Raw genomic sequence first — 18,081 nt, 5'->3', positions numbered from 1 at the left:
TTATTTTGTTTTTTTAAATTTAGTATTTTATTTTCCCCCCAATTACATGTAAAAACAATTGTCAACATTTTTTTTTTATTGAAAGTTCCAAATTCTTTCCCTTCCTCCCCAAGCCCCTCATGAAGAAGGCGAGCAATTTGATACAGGTTATACATGTTATTTTTTTGGTCACAAGAACTTGTAGAATTTTATTTTTTATTTAGTATTTTATTCCCTCCCTCATTATTAATAAATAATAACACTCTTTGGGGTCTCCACTTGGAACACATTAGAAAAAGGACTGGCTTTAGAATTCAGAAGACCTGAGCTCAAACCCCACTTGATAATCTATAATCTCAACTAAACTAGCACAGAGATTAAGGCATACTATTTTCATTCTTTTGTTTGTTTTTCCTTTTTTCTTTCTTGTGATTTTTTCCTTTTGTTCTTTTTTTTCTTTCACAACATGATTAATATGGAAATATGTTTAACGTGGTTGCACATGTATAACTTAGATTGTTTGTTGTTTTGGAGAGGGGAGAGGAAAGGGAGGAAGGGAGAAAAATTTGGAACTCAAAATCTTACAGAAATGAATGTTGAAAACTGTCTTTTCATTTAATTGGGAAAAAACTAAATCCTATTAAATGAAACTAGCTGTTTATAGTGATTCCCAAGGTTTGTATTTTCCTATCTCCTTCCAGTAACAACCACAAAATGTCTTAGTAATCCTCAAGGTAATTTAACATACTACTTATAATATTCTTTTAGTTTTATTTATTAAGTGCTTTCAATAAGTACAATGGTAACATTTTCTCCAAAGCACCAAAATAAAATTTACATTATATACTTATAAAATATAAACATTTATTCTACTTATAATTATCAAACTCTAAATATAACACTATTACACTCTAATTATATTTTATTTGGGTCATTCTGCAAAAATTGGAAGTCATCTAGCAAGACCTCACACCCTCACTTCATTAAATTACTTTATTTCACAAATTTTGTTGGATGAAAATAACTTTTTTTTAGTGAAAATAAAGTTGCAACACAATTGGGCAATTATTTACTGCTTAAAGCAACACCAAAGACTTTTTTTTTCATTTTTTTGTTTGTTTTTTTTTTTTTTTTGGCAGGGCAATGAGGGTTAAGTGACTTGCCCAGGGTCACACAGCTAGTAAGTGTCAAGTGTCTGAGGCCAGATTTGAACTCAGGTACTCCTGAGTCCAGGGCCAGTGCTTTACCACTGTGCCATCTAGCTGCCCCCAATACCAAAGACTTTTTAGCTTGAACTCCCTGAACTGTTGTTTTGAACCCTTAAAAGGAACCTACTAGGCTCAATTTCCCAGGTATCTGTGGAGGGAATTAGATCCCTATCCTAACAAAATCACAGAAATGGACCCCTAAAGTGGCTGACATATAGTATTTTACGATTTGAAAAGCATTTTACGGATATTACTTCACTTGATTGTCACAATCATTTGAATGTAAGTAAGCCCTCTTGAACATCAGAAACTTTCTCTTTTGTTGCTGCATTTTCAGAGCTTAGCATGGTACCTAGCACATAGTAGGTGCTTAATGAAGGCTCAGTGGTTCACTGAACAGCCCCGTGTAGCAGGCACTACAAGTATCCTGTCCTTTTTACAAATGAAGAAACTGAGGCCCATTGACTTGCCATTAGTGACTTACCTGTGATTTAGAGAGCTAGTGTCAGAGGAAGGATCTGAAATCAGGTTTCTCCTAACTCTAGAACTAATGGTTCCCTCTGCCTCTCCCCCTCTCCCCATATCACCCTGGTACCTCATTGTCTCATGGGAGCAAGGGGCTTAGGTGATATTTTCTTGGAGAAGGGGATTTGGTTCTAGGAAAAGACAGGGGTGTTTCTTCTGTCTGAGCACCATAGCTTCATAGATTTAGAACTGGATGGGACCTCAGAGGTCAAACAAACTCCATTTTATAATTTTTTAAGTTGTTTTTCAATTAAGAAAAAAATCACCTTCTTTCTTCTCCCTATCTATCACCTATTGATAAAGAAAGAAAAAGAATATCCTTGTAACAAGCATGAATAGTTAAGGGAAACAAATTCCCACATTGCCCATGGCCAGAAAATGTCTCCATCTACACCCTGAGTTCATCATCTCTCTGTCAATAGGTAAATGGCATGTTTTATTATGATTCCTTTGGAATCATGGTTGGTCATTGGGATGATCACAGTTCTTGTGTCCTTTGAAGTTGTCTAGCCTTACAATGTTGCCATTATTGTATACATTGTTCATCTGGTTCTGCTCCCTTCACTCTGTATTAGTTCAAACAAATCTTCCTAGGCTTTTCTGAAACTGTCCCCATCACATTTCTTACAGTACGGTGGTGTTCCAATCCTCTCATTTTATAGAAGACACAGCTAGAGTCCAATGAGTCCCAGGTAGTATAAGTAGGTGGGATTTTGAATCTAGGTCTTCTAGAAGTCAGTGGGGACTTATAGTCCCTTGCCTAGAGGGGAGGGAGTATTAGGAGTGTGAGTCCCCAGAAGCTTTGTGGTAGGGGCCAACTCTCTGGGGACTGGCTCTGCCTGATCTAGCACAGATGTCCCCTCCTGCCTCTGAGAGGCTGGCCAGTCAGCTGTCTTTCTTTTATTGGGAGCCGGAAAGGCACAGAAGCTGTCAGGGGCAGATCAGGAGATGAGAAAGTCAATTCACCACTTGTCTATATGGAGAAATGGAGTCCAGCAGAGGGGGCGTGACATCCCGAAGGTCACATAGCCCATTTATGAAAGCCTTGGATGCCGGCCCCTGCCTCCCACTCCCCATTCAGCAACCCAGCGTGCTTTAGGCTTACACAGACAGGCTTTCGTTTAATGTGTTCTGGCTCGAGACCTAGACAATGAGGCTTTTTACAGGGGCGGGTTTCGATTTTGGCTGACTCGGAGAAGCACGATTTATTGGGTGCTAAACTGGAAAGGGCAGCCCTGTCCCCGGAGGCTGGGCTTTCTTTCATTCCTCACAGTCTCATGACCTCCTCACTCCTTGGTGTAGAGGCGGATAGGAAGATAGAGAGAGGGCCTGTGAGAATACTGCACCTGGTGTTCTGGGGGTCTAGTTCTAGTTCTGTTACTGATTTACCTTGAGATTGTTACTTAGGTCCTCTGGACTTGGTTTCTGCCTCTGTAAAATGGGCGCTCTCCGAGTTCAGGGACTGACCATGTTTAGTCCATGCCTTCCACCCAGCCTGTGCCTCTGACTCCCTAGCACCCACCCTGGGGCCCAGGGTGCCTCATTGGTAAGGACTTTCCATATATGACCCGACCCAGACCCAGCATTCTGCTCTCCGTCCAGCTTCATGCCAGGCCTCCCCATGCACAGGGCCACCCTTTCTCCTCCTCTTCTAGAAGTAATGTCTAGAAATAAAAATAATAGGTGGCATGTATACAGTGCTTTAAAGTTTGCAAAATGCTGTACATGTTGCCTCATTTGATCTTTTGGAATATAGTCCTTGAGGGCAGAGACCATTTAAAATTCTTTTCTTTTCTTTTTCCTTTTGTTTTGTTTTGTTTTGTTTGTTTTTGTATCCTAGCACCAAGGACAGTGCCAGAACCAGTTATCATACTTTTAAAAAAACCATTCATTCAGTCATTCTTTTCTTTTTTTTTTTTTTGGTGACGCATTTGGGGTTAAGTGATTTGCCCAGGGTCACACAGCTAGTAAGTGTCAAGTATCTGAGGCTGGATTTGAACTTAGGTCCTCCTGAATCTAGGACCCGTGCTCTATCCACTGCGCCACCTAGCTGCCCCTCTTGCATTCATTCTTGCATTCATTTCTCCCAACATTGGTTTGGGAGCTTCCTGAGACCAGGAAAGAGCTCCCCCTCCCTGCTCCATCCCAGACTGGGAACACAGTAAAAGCAAGAACTCTTTTCTCCCCATGAATACCTAGATGAAGTCTCTGCTCATTGTTTATTCAGAGAAGTAAAGTGGAAGTAAGCATTTAGTAAGTGCCTACTATGTACTAGGCACTGTGTTAAGAACTTATTAATATTATCTCATTTGATTCTCACAACAGCCCTGGGAATTAGGTGCTGTTATTGCTCCCATTTGACAGATAAGGAAACTGAGGTAAACAGAGGTGAGGTGACTCGCCCACAATTAGGAACTCAGTCCAGTCCTTCATGTGGATTGACCCCACCAGTCAATGGGGCACTAAGCCCCCTTGGGCATGGTGGAAACAAGAGTACTTACTTACCTTCTTAGGGTTGTTCTTTTCCACCACTCCATCTCGGTCTGCATCCACATCCAGGGAGATCTCTGTGGAGAAGACACAGCATTGAGCTTCCTGCCCTGGGCCTGTCAGGGGCTGTCCTCGAGCTGACAGACTGGGTGACCTGAAAGTGTGTGGGGGGAGGCCCTCACTTCTCCACTGGGAGTAGGAGGGGAGGGAGCTACATTTCACCTGAATGGTCTTCGCCCCCTCTCTTCTCCTTGCCTCCTCTATTTCCCATACTAGGGCTAGGAAGAATTTTGGTGTCATCTATGCGAACCGTGATCTGATCTGACTATCCCTTGTGCTCCAAAACCTACAAAGTGCTTTCCTCACAACAACCCTGGGATACAAAGAGTACAAACATTTTTACTCCCATTTTACAGATAAGAAAACCAAGTCTTTGTATTCCCAGTGCCTGGTGTTTAATAAGTGCCTGTTGATTGACTGGATTGTGCAGAGATAGAAATCTATAAGAAGTATATTATAAAATGCAAAATGGATGATTTTGATTATATTAAATTAAAAAATTTTTGTACAAACAGAAGCAATGCATCCAAAATTGGAAGGGAGGCAGAAAGCTGGGAAACAATTTTTGAGGCCAGTTCTTCTGATAAAGGCCTCATCTCTAAAATATATAGGGAATTAAATCAAATTTATAAGAATCCAAGTCATTCCCCAATTGAGAAATGGTCAAAGGATATGAACAGGCAGTTTTCTGATGAAGAAACCAAAGCTATCTATTCCCATATGAAAAAATGCTCTAAATCTCTAATGATTAGAGAGATGCAAATTAAAACAACTCTGAGGTACCACCTGACACCTATCAGATTGGCTAAAATGACAAAAAAGGAAGATAATAAATGTTGGAGAGGCTGTGGGAAAATTGGAACACCAATGCATTGTTGGTGGAGCTGTGAGCTGATCCAACCATTCTGGAGAGCAATTTGGAATTATGCCCAAAGGGCGATAAAGCTGTGCATACCCTTTGACCCAGAAATCCCACTTTTAGGTCTTTTGCCCAAAGAAATCATGGAAGGGGGAAAGGGACCCACATGTACAAAAATATTTATAGCTGCTCTTTACGTGGTAGCAAGGAATTGGAAGTTGAAGGGGTGCCCATCAATTGGGGAATGGCTGGACAAGTTGTGGTATATGAATACAATGGAATACTATTGTGCTGTAAGAAATGATGAGCAGGAAGAGTTCAGAGAAACCTGGAGGGTCTTACGTGAGCTGATGATGAGTGAGATGAGCAGAACCAGAAGAACATTGTACACAGTATCATCAACATTGAGTGTTGACCTACTGTGATGGACTATATTCTTCTCACCAATGCAATGGTACAGAAGAGTTCCAGGGAACTCATGATAGAAGAGGATCTCCAAATCCAAGAAAAAAAAAGAAAGAAAGAACTGTGGAATATAGATGCTGATTGAACCATATTATTTCTTTTGTTTTGGGTGCTGTTGGTTTTTTTTTTTCTTTCTATTTTGAGGTTTTGCATCACTGCTCTGACTCTTTCTCTTGTAACAGGATTAATGCAGAAATAGGATTAATGTTATTATGTGTATATATATGTGTGTGTATATATATATCTATATGTATATGTATAGAGATATATAGATATAACCTATATCAGATTACCTGCTGTCTAGGGGAGGGGGGAGGGAGGGGTGGGAGGGAGAAAAATCTGAAATTGTAAAGCATGTATAAACAAAAGTTGAGAACTAAAAAAATAAATAAATAAAATAACTGTAGACAATAAAAAAATAAAAAAAAAAAGAAATCTATAAGAACGGGAATGCCCCTTAAGGCTCCAGAGAAAACTGAGTAATTAATATTCTTGACTCCTCTAAGATCATCCAGCTTCTGTCAGAATAATAGCTTGAACTGGGATTTTAGGACTTTGAATCCAGTGGTCTCTTCACCTGACTTCACCACCTCTCCACCCAGACTGAAAGCTGTCCCCTTAAGCTGTTCTGCTGCTATCCTAATATCTGCTGTGGCTGCTGCTCTCCCTCCTCCAGTTAGCTGGCATTCACATAGAGCCTGAGGTTTGCAAAGCATTTTATGCGCGCTTTTTCATTGGATGGGAGAAAGGACTGGGGACCTTAGCCTAGAGAAAAGTCAGGGCAGAGCTGGGGGAGGGGCATGCTCATGGTCTTCAAATATTTGAAAGGCTGTCATGTGAAAGGGGAGAATAACCCTGTTCTGTTTGGCCCTAATGAACAGAACTAAGGAGCAGTGGGTAGAAGCTGATGAGGGAAATCTTGGCTTGATAAAGAAAAACTCTCTGCATTTATAGATGTGGAAAAGGGAAATGAACCACCTTGGAGGAGGTTGTTGGGTTGAATCTGACTCCTTGTGACATCATTTGGGGTTTTCATGGTGAAGATACTGGAGTGGTTTGCCATTTCCTTCTTCAGTTCATTTTACAGACAAGGAAACTGAGGCTTCAGTGACTTGCCCAGGGTCACACAGCTAGGTGTCTGGGGATGGATTTAAACTAACAAAGATGAGCCTTCCTGATCCTAGGCTGGGTGCTCTATCCACTGCACCACCTAGCTACCCTGCCTTGTAAGGTAGTGAGCTCTTTATCCGTGGAGAATCTACTAGCATTTTTTTTTTTTTAGTGAGGCAATTGGGGTTAAGTGACTTGCTCAGGGTCACACAGCTAGTAAGTGTTAAGTGTCTGAGGCCAGATTTGAACTCAGGTATTCCTGACTCCAGGGCCAGTGCTCTATCCACTGAGCCACCTAGCTGCCCCTGATCAACTAGCATTTACGAAACACCTACTATGTGTCAGGCATTGTGCTCAGACTGGATGACTCTGACAACATTCCTGACAACTGGTTCCCTGTTCAGTTGTAAGTTGAACTGGATGTTTCCTGAGGTGATACTCTGCCTACTTCAGGGGTACCTTAGATATTATCTAGCCCAATCCACGCCTGCCTGTCACCTAGATCTGAACTTAATAATAGCAACAACAACTAACATTTCTGTAGCACTTTATGTAGGCACTGATGTAGGCAGCCCCATTTAACAGATAAGAAAACTGAGGACCAGAGAGTTTAATGGAAATCTTTGCAGCTATGCAGACACCAAGGAAGAGATTCTGCTTAGGTATGAAACAGACTACAGAGCATGGGAGTTCCCTTCTGATTCTGATTGTCAATGATTCTCAGAAGGAACTACAGAGGAAAAGAAGCTGGTTATCAGCTCTTGCCCAAGGACCCTCCCAGGAGACTTGCCCTTCAGCTGGGCATGACAAGGAGCTTCGGACATATGGTGGGGATGGGAGCATTTCTGGGTCAGTCCTGTTGGCAGGGGCTCCCATCTCCCTGGGTGAGGGAGAAGAGGGTGGTCCTGGCACAGGAGGGGAACGAGGTGACTGCCAGCTGAGGAGGGCTCTCTCAAAGAGATGGATCTCTCCCATAAATAATTCAGAATCTGTGTCTATCCCACGGAGCACTGTGCCCTTCGGAGTGGTTTCTGAGGGACCTTCAGAGACAAGCACATCAGCCACATAGGAGAGATTCTCTTGTTTGTGGTATATTAGGAACATTGGGTTAGGAGCCAGAGGGCATGGATTTGAACCTCAGCTTCGCCACTTGGTAGGTATGTGACCTTGGGCCTCTATTTTCCATTTCTGGAAAATGGGAGAGTCAGCACATTCGATGATACCTTTACATTCACGATTGGCTTTTGTCTTAAAATGGTGCTCCCCAGTCTGCTTGACAGCCACCTGTCATTGATAGGAATGCCATCCCTCCTCACCTCTGCCTCTTAGACACCCTAGTTTTTCTCAAGACTCAAAATGAGTACCACCTTCTACAAGAAAACCTTTCTTCATCACCCCGTCCCTAGGCAACTGCTAGTGCCTTCCTCACCAAATATTTTCTGTCAATTTTGTATCTCATCTCTATGTGTTCAGGCTGTCTCCTCCAGCTAGATTGTAAGCTCCTTGAAGGCAGGCATTCTTTCACTTTTGTCTTTCTCTCCTTAGAACCTTAACCTCGAGCCAGGCATATAGTAGGTGCTTAATAAATGCTTTTTCTGATAAATTAACTGAAGTGACTTACCTAAGATCAAATAGTTAGGATGTGGCTGGGTCAAGATTCAAACCCAGGCCTGCTGAGTCCCAAGCCCCTGGTCTGGCCTCTAGGCCCCACCATGCAGTTTCCCAACTGTCTTTGCATTAAGAGAAACCTGGTGTCCAGACCTCCAGTCCTCATGGCTAGCTGTTTTCAAGGTTTTCCAGGGGTGTCATATGTGAGCAGGGAATTAGTTTTATTTTGCTTGGCTCCGGAGAGCAGAACTAGGAGCAACAGTGGGGCAGGCGACGATAGGGCTGCAGAAAGGGTGATTTAGCCTTAGCTTAAGGAAAAACTTCCTCACTTGTTATTAGATCTATCCAAGTGCAGGATGAGCCAGGCCAAGTGCTAGGAGTTCCTTTTCCTGGAGCCTGTTAAGGAAAGCCTAGATGACTGCAATTGATTGGGATATGATGTTGAGAAGATTCGAATTCAGGGATAGTTTTGGCTGTGAAATCCCCTCCCCCATCCCTCCCCTCCCTACATCCCTTCCCACCCTGAGGTGGGCGAAGCCTGATTATGGAGTAATGAAATGAGTACTACATTTGAAGGCAGAGATTTCAGTTGAAATCTTGATTTAGTAGTGTGACCTTGGCCAAGTCATTTCCCCCTTCTCTTTTTTAAAAAAACACTTAATTTTTTTATTTTTGGGGTGGGTTTTTTTTTTTTTGGTGGGGCAGTGGGGGTTAAGTGACTTGCCCAGGGTCACACAGCTAGTTAATGTCAAGAGTCTGAGGCTGGATTTGAATTCAGGTCCTCCTGAATCCAGGGCTGGTGCTTTATCCACTGTGCCAACTAGCTGCCCCCTCCCTCTTCTCTTTCAGTTTCCTAATTGGTAAAATGGGGATAATGATTCTTTGCAAACCACCCCAGACTATGGGTCTGCTTGGGAGCAAATCACTGTAGAAATACAAGCTGTTCTGGGGCGGCTAGGTGGCGCAGTGGATAAAGCACCGGCCTTGGATTCAGGAGGACCTGAGTTACAATCCAGCCTCAGACACTTGACCCTTACTAGCTGTGTGACCTTGGGCAAGTCACTTAACCCTCATTGCCCTACAAAAAAAAACAACAACCCCAAAACAAAACCAAAAAAAAGAAATACAAGTTGTTCTTATGTTTGTTTTGTATGGTTCACTAACAGTCATATCAGTTTATGTACTCTCCTTCCCAACCCATTTCAGTCATCCCATTACAACTCCTTCCCCTAATGGTCTTGGTGGACCACCCTCTCAGTGCCAAAGATTTAAAGTCGGAAGGGATCTTAGAGGCCATGGAATTCACCACACTCATTTTACAGATGAAGAAACAAGGCTCAGAGGAGTGAAGCAACTTTCCCAATGTCACACAACTAATAAGTGTCTGAGGTAGGATTTAAACCCACATCTTTTTGACTCTGAGCCCAGCACTCACATAGCCCCAAATAATATTTTGGTGACTTCTTTCACCCTCCTTGTCAGGGAATGACTGTAAAATGCTGAGGAGGTCTAAATACTGGGGGAGGGAGGGGTAAGGCACACCAGTCCCCTCTCCCTAGAAGTTCCCACCATTTTTTGCTTCTACACTGTGTGTGTGTGTGTGTGTGTGTGTGTGTGTGTGTGTGTGTGTGTTGGAGGTGGTGGTAGGACAAGGCTGGGGCAATCTGGCTTTGGGGCCTCCCAGCCCAGGGAGAGATTTTCCAAGGGCTCGAGCTCCTAGATCAGCTTCCCAAAATAGTCCCAAGGTGTCAGGTGGTACACCTCCCAGGGGTGGGCAGATTAAGGGGAAATGTCAAGGGGATTGGGTTCAGGGTAATGTGGGGGGTAGGGATGGCTCAGGAGGCTGCTGCCTGCCTTCGTTGGTTCCCTCTCTTCTGTCCTCGGCCTCAGAACTGTAGGCGCTAATGCCCTACCATGGCCGGCCTCCCCTCCTCCCCTCCACGACCAGGTGCCCATCTTTCTAGCTTCCCGGGATAGAAAGAAGGCCTGCTGACCATGTTATGTGAGGGGACAGTTCTCCATTCTCAGCACTCACCCTGGGGCTGGCAAATTAGGGGGATTATCCTGGGCTGGACCCTGGGCTTTGGGGGCAGAGGGTATAGGTATACTGGGAACCCAGAAGTCCCCCTCCATGACCAAGGCAAAGCTCCCATGGGGCATGTTGAAAAAAGCCTTGGCTTTGGAGGCAGGAGACTTGGACTCCAAGCCCAGTTTTGCCGCTTATTAATTAATTGTGTTATCTTCACTGAGCCACAAACACTCGGGCCCTGGAGTCAGGAGGAACTGAGTTCAAATCGGACCTCAGACACTTAACACTTACTAGCTGTGTGACCCTGGGCAAGTCACTTAACCCCAATTGCCTCACTAAAACAAACAAAAAAAACAAACAAAAAAACCCAAACCCCTCCACGGACACATGCTGGCTGCAGGCTTGGGGCAGGTTACTCAGTGTCCCGGACAATTCGTTGAGAAAAGCTGGTCCTGACCATAACTGGTTTGGATAAGTTTGTTCATTATTTCCTCGGTTAGACTGTAAGCTCCCTTAGGGCAGAAACTGACTTTTGTCACTTTTTGTACCTCAGTGTCGGGCACATAGTATTTGCTCATTAAATGTTTATTGACTGTGCCTCAGAGTATATATAATTCTCTGCTCCCATAGTTCTCCACCTCTGCAATAAGGGAGTGCGATTCTAAACATACTTATATTATGGTAGCATACAGAGGTGCTTAATGATTTACAAAGTGTTCGTTTCACAACAACCCTGGAAGCGAGGGAGTACAAATGTTATTATCTTTTTTTATTTCCCTTTTCAAACCAAATGTGTGATTTCATAAGTGAAGGGAATTTCCAAGTGAGGAAGGAGCTTCTTTTACCAGAGCAGACCCACAGCTAGGCTATAACTGATAGAGGGGGGCAACTGCACAGTCAATAAACATTTAATGAGCAAATACTATGTGCCTGACACTGAGGTACAAAAAGTGACAAAAGTCAGTTTCTGCCCTAAGGGAGCTTACAGTCTAACCGAGGAAATAATGAACAAACTTATCCAATGGTTTTTTTTGTTTGAGGCAATTGGGGTTAAGTGACTTGCTCAAGGTCACACAGCTAATAAATGTCAAGTGTCTGAGGCTGGATTTGAACTCAGTGACTTGCCGAGGGTCACACAGCTACTAAGTGTCTCAGAGGAAGTTGGTACAAATTCAGCCTTTATCACTTACTACCTGTGTGACCTTGGGCAAGACATTTAGTCTTCCTGGGCCTGTTTCCCTAAATGTAAAAATGACAGGAATGAACTAGATGACCTCTGAGGTCCTTTCCAATTTCAGATCCATGACCCCGGTGACTTCTCTGAATCTCAGTCTCTACATCTGTAGAGTGGGCATACTAATCTGTGAGTGACCTATGCTGTGGGGCTATTCGAGGAAAGTGCTTTCCTAGACTTACAATTTCAAAGAACTTCATAATAGAAAATGTTCTCAACATCCAGAAAAAAAAGAATTTCCCTTGTGCTCTGACTCTTTTGTCACAATATGACTAATGCAGAAATATGTTTAATGTGATTGCACATATATAACCTATATTAGATTGCTTTCTGTCCTGGGGAGGAGGGAGGGGAGGGAGGGTGGGAAAAAAATTTGGAACTGAAAATCCTATGAAAACAAATGTTGAAAACTATCCTTATATGTAGCTGGAAAATAATAAAATACTGAACAAAAAACGTGTTCTAGAAATGTGAGCTGTTATTAATATCACTTCAGGGCATGACCCATGCCATGACAGTGCTGTTTTTCTGGTATGAAGCTGAAATTTGTGTCCCTGTGACTCCTTCCCCAATTTGTGCTGTCCAGCTATAGTCTTTCTCCATAGGCCACACAGCCCAAGTGCATTCCCTGTGCCCCAGGACAGACAGACTTCTTCCCAGCCCTGTTCAGAACAGGGTCACAGGGAGATTCTGTTTCTGAAGGGTGAGTTAGGGATGTTACCTGAGACAGCTCAGTCCTATGCTCATTGAGTTGGTCTGATGGCTTACCATCCTGGGAGCTCTGGTTACACTCCCGCGGACCCCTGTTCTGGCTGCCTCTCTTCCCATCCTGCCCCAACTGCCTCTTTTCTTTCTGTCTCCGCACACTGACCAACATGAGCAACTTGAAATATGGGGTGGTTAGTTCCAGGGAGCCACTGGTGGAGCCCTGGCAGAATGCCCTGGGCACTACAGCCCAGAGCCAAAGAGCACTGGGCACTACATACATCCCTTGGTGAGTCTTCATTATTCATGAGAAGCCTGTAGAATTGGAAAACTGCCTGAGCCAAATCTAATTCGAAATGGTGTTAGGTGTCATTCACTCATTGAGTGACCTTGAATAATCTTAGGGCTTCAGTTTCCTCATATATAAAACGAGGGGGTTGGAATAGATGGTCCCACCTCATTGTGTCATTTTACATTCAAATAGTTCAAGTTCTGAGGGTCTTCCCAGATCTGACTGACGTTCTCTGTTCTAGGGTTCCTTTTCAATGATCTCGTTCCGTGTTCTAATGTCCCTTTTCAGTTCTCTGTTCTGTGTTCGCAGGGTCCTGCCAGCTCTGACATTCTATGTTCTAGGGTCCTTTTCCAGTTCTGACATTCTGTATTCCAAGGGCTTTCCTAGCTCTGATGTTCTCTGTTTTAGAACCCTTTCCCTCTTGAACATTCTATGCCCTAAGATCTCTTCCAGGTGATATTCTGTTTTTTCTCACAGACTTGAAATTCTATGTTCTAGGGTGCTCCTCGCTTTGACATTCTCTGTTCTAAGGTCCCTTTCCAGTTCTGACATTCTCTGTTCTAAGGTCCCTTTCCGGCTCTGACATTCTGTGTTCTAATGTCCTTTCCAGTTCTGACATGCTGTGTTCTAAGGGTTCTCCTAGATCTGACTTTGTTTTAGCACCCTTTCCCTCTTGAACATTCTATGCCCTAAGATCTCTTCCAGGTGATATTCTGTGTTCTCTCACAGACTTGACATTCTCTGTTCTAGGGTCCCTTTCCAGCTTTGCCACGTTATGTTCTAAGGTTTATACTCGAAGGCTGCTGCCAGCTCTAACAGTCTATGCTCCGATGTTGTGTGTTTTAAGGCCCCTCCTAGCACTGAATGTCGAGGATTCTGTGATGCTAAATGGGCAGCCTCAACCCTTAGAAGAGACAGGGTCTTTGCAGTATTGGTTGTCACTTACCAACAGCTGTGAGGAAAAGGCCAGCTTGGTCAATAGGTGTGTTGCTTTCCTCTGAGTAATAGTTGACGGTGATCTAGGGATCCACAGTGGGAGGAGAAAGGACAAAGGCAGCTGATGACATTCCAGAAAACTGTGCAAACCTCCCACCTCCCACCTTGCAGCCCACCAAGCCAGTTCTCTCCCATCATGCATTTCCTTCTTCTGTGGAACTCTGTATGTTAACCTCAGGACAGATGCTTTTCCTATTTTTAGGCTCTTAGTAAAGGCCTTTGCTCAAGGTAGAGATGCTGACAGAGTCCCTTCCAACCTTAAGATTCCCCTTCCTACCACTGACCTAGTGGGTCCCTTTTCTGTCTCTCTGCCCCAAACCCAACCCTCCAGGTCCCTGTACCTTGTCGCTGCTGATTTCTGTGCTGGGCTGGCTCATGCTGAGATGGAGGATGGTGCTGGGGGAGAGGGCCCATCGCTGCTTGCCATTGGCTGTGGCCTCCTCGGCCTGCCCGTCAATCACCGCCTCTACCTGTACACCATCTGTGTGTTTCAGGCTGAAGGTCTTGGCATCAGCGGGGGCTGCACTGCAAAAGGGAGAAGGGTGGGGTCATAGAGGACTTCTACGTGGCTATAGGGGGTGAAATCTCAGCCTATTTAAAAAATCTAGAATCTTAGAACTAGAATGAGCCAAGCTTGCACTATGTAAGTTTAAAGGTGGGATGGCCTTGAGAACAGAGAAGGTCAGAGCTGGGAGGGTCCTTGGAACACAGAGTTTCTGGGGGGACCTTTAGAACACAGAATGTCAGAGCTGGGAGGGCCCTTGGAACACAGGATGTCAGATGTGGGAAGGCCCTCAGAACACAGAATGTCAGAGCTGGGAGGGGCCTTGGAACACAGAATTTCAGGGCTGAGAGGGTCCTTAGAAATCATTGAGTCAAATAAGCTCATTTTATAGATGAAGAACCAATAAGCTTGCTTGAGGCCGTTAAGAAGAATATGTGCCGATAGCAAGGAGGCACCCGAGTCAAATTGTCTCCACAGGGGCCTGTCTCCCTTGTCTTAAATTTTACCATTTACAAAGCATTTCCTCTAGGCTGTTTTTGATCTAGTGAGTACTTGGATACCAGGGAGGGGAAGTCCCGCTGAACCATTATTAGTTACTAACACCTTGGTGTGAATTGGCTCATCATATCCTTCCCAAATGACAGCTGGCTGAGAGATCAGAAAGAACAACACTTGGAGAGAGTTATCGGAGGAGGGAGGGCCCTGCAAGGGAGGGAGGAAGGAAAGAAGGTGGGCAGCAGCTCCTCAAGACAAACTCTTTACAGGCCTGCAGAAGGCCAGGCCCTGGGACCATGACTTGGTTTTTTGTGTGCCTTGTGAGGCTAAATTTGGACAAGAGATCACAGGGGATTATGTGGGCTTCACTTGGGGTTTGTTAGCAAAACACTGACATGCCATCCTGGGTCTATGGAAAGAGCACTGATCCACTGGCTTTAAAGGTTGAGGTAAGGATGAGCATCAAACAAAGGGGAAATCTGCTAATTTACTGGGTGACCTTGGGTGGGTCACATTCCCTCTTAGGGGCTCAGTTTCTTCCTTTGTAATATAAGGACTGGACTAGGTTATCTCTGAAACATCTCCCAGCTCTGCTGCTCTATGTTCTAAGACTCTTTCCAGCCATGACATTCTTTGTTCTAAGGTCCCTCCTAGCTCTGACATTCTGTGTCCTGAGGTCCCTCCCAGCTCTGACATTCTAGGGTTTTGTTATATTACTATAGTTGGCATATTACTAACAGGGGATGTTCCGAGAATTTAGAGAGGAGTTTAGAAAAGAATGATCCTCTGAAACTGGGTAAGATCAGCCATCTATACCCTGACTGTCCCCAGAGATTCCTGAATGAGTTGTCAGGGAGACCAGCCTAACTTTGAAATTCAATTCCTGGAGGCCAGGCTATTTACCAGGGACCAGAGGTTTTCCTAAAAGCCCTTTTAAAAAGATCTCAATTTCAAGTGTATCTATTCTAAAGAAAGTTTCTTAGTTGTATTATCACAGGAAGACTGTAGTATTCACGAAAAGGAGAGGGAATTGGAGTGTCCGCAGGGAGTCTAGTCGGATGAACATTTATTAAGAGCCAATTATCCCCCCCCCCCCAAAAAAAAAGAAGTAAAAAAAAAAGAGCCTATTATTTGGGGGACAAGGGGTTAAGGAAAAGTTTGGGAAAAGAAAATCCAGAAAAGAATGAGGCCGTGTTTATCTGGTGCTCAGTGGGGAGAGAAACACTATATGTGATAGATTCCAGCATCCTTGTTACTGAAAAGTTATGGCTCCCATTGCAAATGAATAAATTGGCAATCGTACTCATGAATACATCACGTGGAATCCTGCATTGTCAGAGCTGGGAGGGGACTTTATATCAGAGAATGCCTGAGCTTCGAAGGATCTTAGAACAGAGAATGTCAGAGGTGGAAGGAGCCTCTAAGATCACTTACTCCAGTCTCCTCATTTTTACCAATAAAGAAACTGAGGTCCAATCAGTGATAGATTCCAAAGTAAAACTCAGATTTTCTGATTGCTGCCTCAGGTTTCTTTCCTGTGAGTTTGGATAGCATAATACTGATTTTTCAAAGCCAATAATACTCTTTGGGCAAATACAATAAAATCCAAGTTTCTGAATATGTAAGGATAAGGACCAGATACTGGACTGGAGGTGATTCCCCAAAGTACAAACACTCTGGGAGAAGCCAACTAGGTCCCTGTTCATTTTCTCCCTCTTTCCTCTCTTTCCCCATCCCCCACCTAGTCTAGTAGATGGAACAAAGAACTTGGAATCAGGGAGACTTGGGTGTCAATCATTTCTCTGACATTTGCCCCGAGTCTCAGTTTCCCTATCTGTAAAATGGGGATAATAATGCTCATAATCCCTACCTCACAGGGTCATTCCAAGGTTAAGCAATTCAAGTACTTTGTAAACTTTAAAGTGTTATGGAAATGTCAGTTATCAGCATTATTATTAATAAACAAGAACATTATCCTCATCATTAATCCTGTTTTCCCTCTGCCCAGCTAGGGCTTTGAGGGTTAATGTCTCAGTCCCACAACAGAGGCCCTCCGCCCACATCTCCCAGGGCACCAAGCTTGAGCAAACAGCTATTCTAGGAACAGGCTCCAAATCTGAACAACAAAGGAACCCATTCTTCCTAGTCTCAGGGGTTCCCAGTTGGTGCCATCTGTGCCAAGGACAGATGCCCTTCCTGAGGGGCTGTCCTTAGGGGTGACAGTCTAAAAGTCTAGTCATGTTTGCAAAATTTTTCTTCCAAAGCAGGTATGGAAGGACCAGAGAATGCCACTGGTGGCTTGGGGGTGGGGATGGGGGGTGAAGGCATGACTTTAAAAATAGAGTATAAAATAATGAAGAGTGAAATGAGCAGAACCCGGAAGAACATTGTATACAGTAAAAGCAATATTGTTTTAAGAATGACTTTGAATGAATAAGTTATTTTGATTATTATAAATTCCCAAATTAATTATAAAGGACATACAAAGTCACTATTGGCATCTAGAGAAAGAACTGATAAATAGATATATAGGATAATTTTACATATATATTTGTGTGTATATATATTTATGTGTATATTTGTTTATTCATTCATTTATTAGTCCATTTATTTATCTATTAATTTATTCATTCATTTGTGTTTGTTGGTTCATTCATTTGTTTGTTTCTTTTTCTTTCTTTTTTTTTTTTTTAGGCAATGGGGGTTAAGTGACTTGCCCATGGTCACACAGCTAGTAAGTGTCAAGTGTCTGAGGCCGGATTTGAACTCAGGTACTCCTAAATCCAGGGCCGGTGCTTTAACCACTGCGCCATCTAGCTGCCCTATTTGTTTGTTTCTAATGGAAGCCATCTCCAGGGCCAAGGGGGGAAGGGAAGAAAATAAGAAATTTACATAATAATTTTGTTTTATTTTTGAAAGGAATAGCAAGTTGTGCATAATAGATCTGCAGTTTCATATGCAGTCATTGTTTTTGTTGTACTCTGTTAAAGAAATGCTTGTTTTATTCCATAAATTAGCAGTAAATAAAAATAAATTAGAGCATAAAGACACGACTTTGTAACCTCCAACCCACTTTTGTAACATGGTGACATTCTCATCATTCTCTCTCTCTCTCTCTTTTTTTTTGGCGAGGCAATTGGGGTTAAGTGACTTGCCCAGGGTCACACAGCATGTGTCTGAGGCAGGATTTGAACTCAGGTCCTCCTGATTCCAGGGCCAGTGCTTTATCCACTGTGCCACCTAGCTGCCCCCATTCTCATATTTTTAAAGGCATCAAATAAAATACAGAAGATTACAAAGGAATCCAATGATATTAAAATATAATTGTTGAAATATTGAAACACACACAGGTTAACAGACTCCTGGTATAAGAGAACAGAGGAAGACTAGATGATCTATAAGGTCTTGAAGTTGAATAGCATCCAGACTAGGCACTGTAGGGAGCGAGAGGGTAAGAAGGGGGCCCAGCCTCTGCCCTCATGGACCCCTCAATCCAATGGAGACAGAGTCCTTGCTCTCAG

General features: G+C 43.5%; 1 protein-coding gene across 2 annotated transcripts in view; it reads right to left on the bottom strand.

The window, feature by feature from the left end:
- The window catches only part of PADI2 (peptidyl arginine deiminase 2), a 69,514-nt gene that overhangs the window by 41,027 nt on the left and 10,406 nt on the right, over window positions 1–18,081 (bottom strand). For both annotated transcript variants that reach the window (XM_043993292.1, XM_043993291.1), the window contains exons 2-4: window positions 13,902–14,085; window positions 13,511–13,583; window positions 4,218–4,279 (exon numbers count right to left, since the gene is read on the bottom strand). In XM_043993292.1, the coding sequence (XP_043849227.1) occupies window positions 4,218–4,279; window positions 13,511–13,583; window positions 13,902–14,085 (319 nt within the window). The remainder of the gene's footprint in view (window positions 1–4,217; window positions 4,280–13,510; window positions 13,584–13,901; window positions 14,086–18,081) is intronic.

This window comes from Dromiciops gliroides, chromosome 3, assembly GCF_019393635.1.
Source record: "Dromiciops gliroides isolate mDroGli1 chromosome 3, mDroGli1.pri, whole genome shotgun sequence".
Lineage (NCBI taxonomy): Eukaryota > Metazoa > Chordata > Mammalia > Microbiotheria > Microbiotheriidae > Dromiciops > Dromiciops gliroides.
This window is presented reverse-complemented; position numbering and strand designations above follow the sequence as displayed.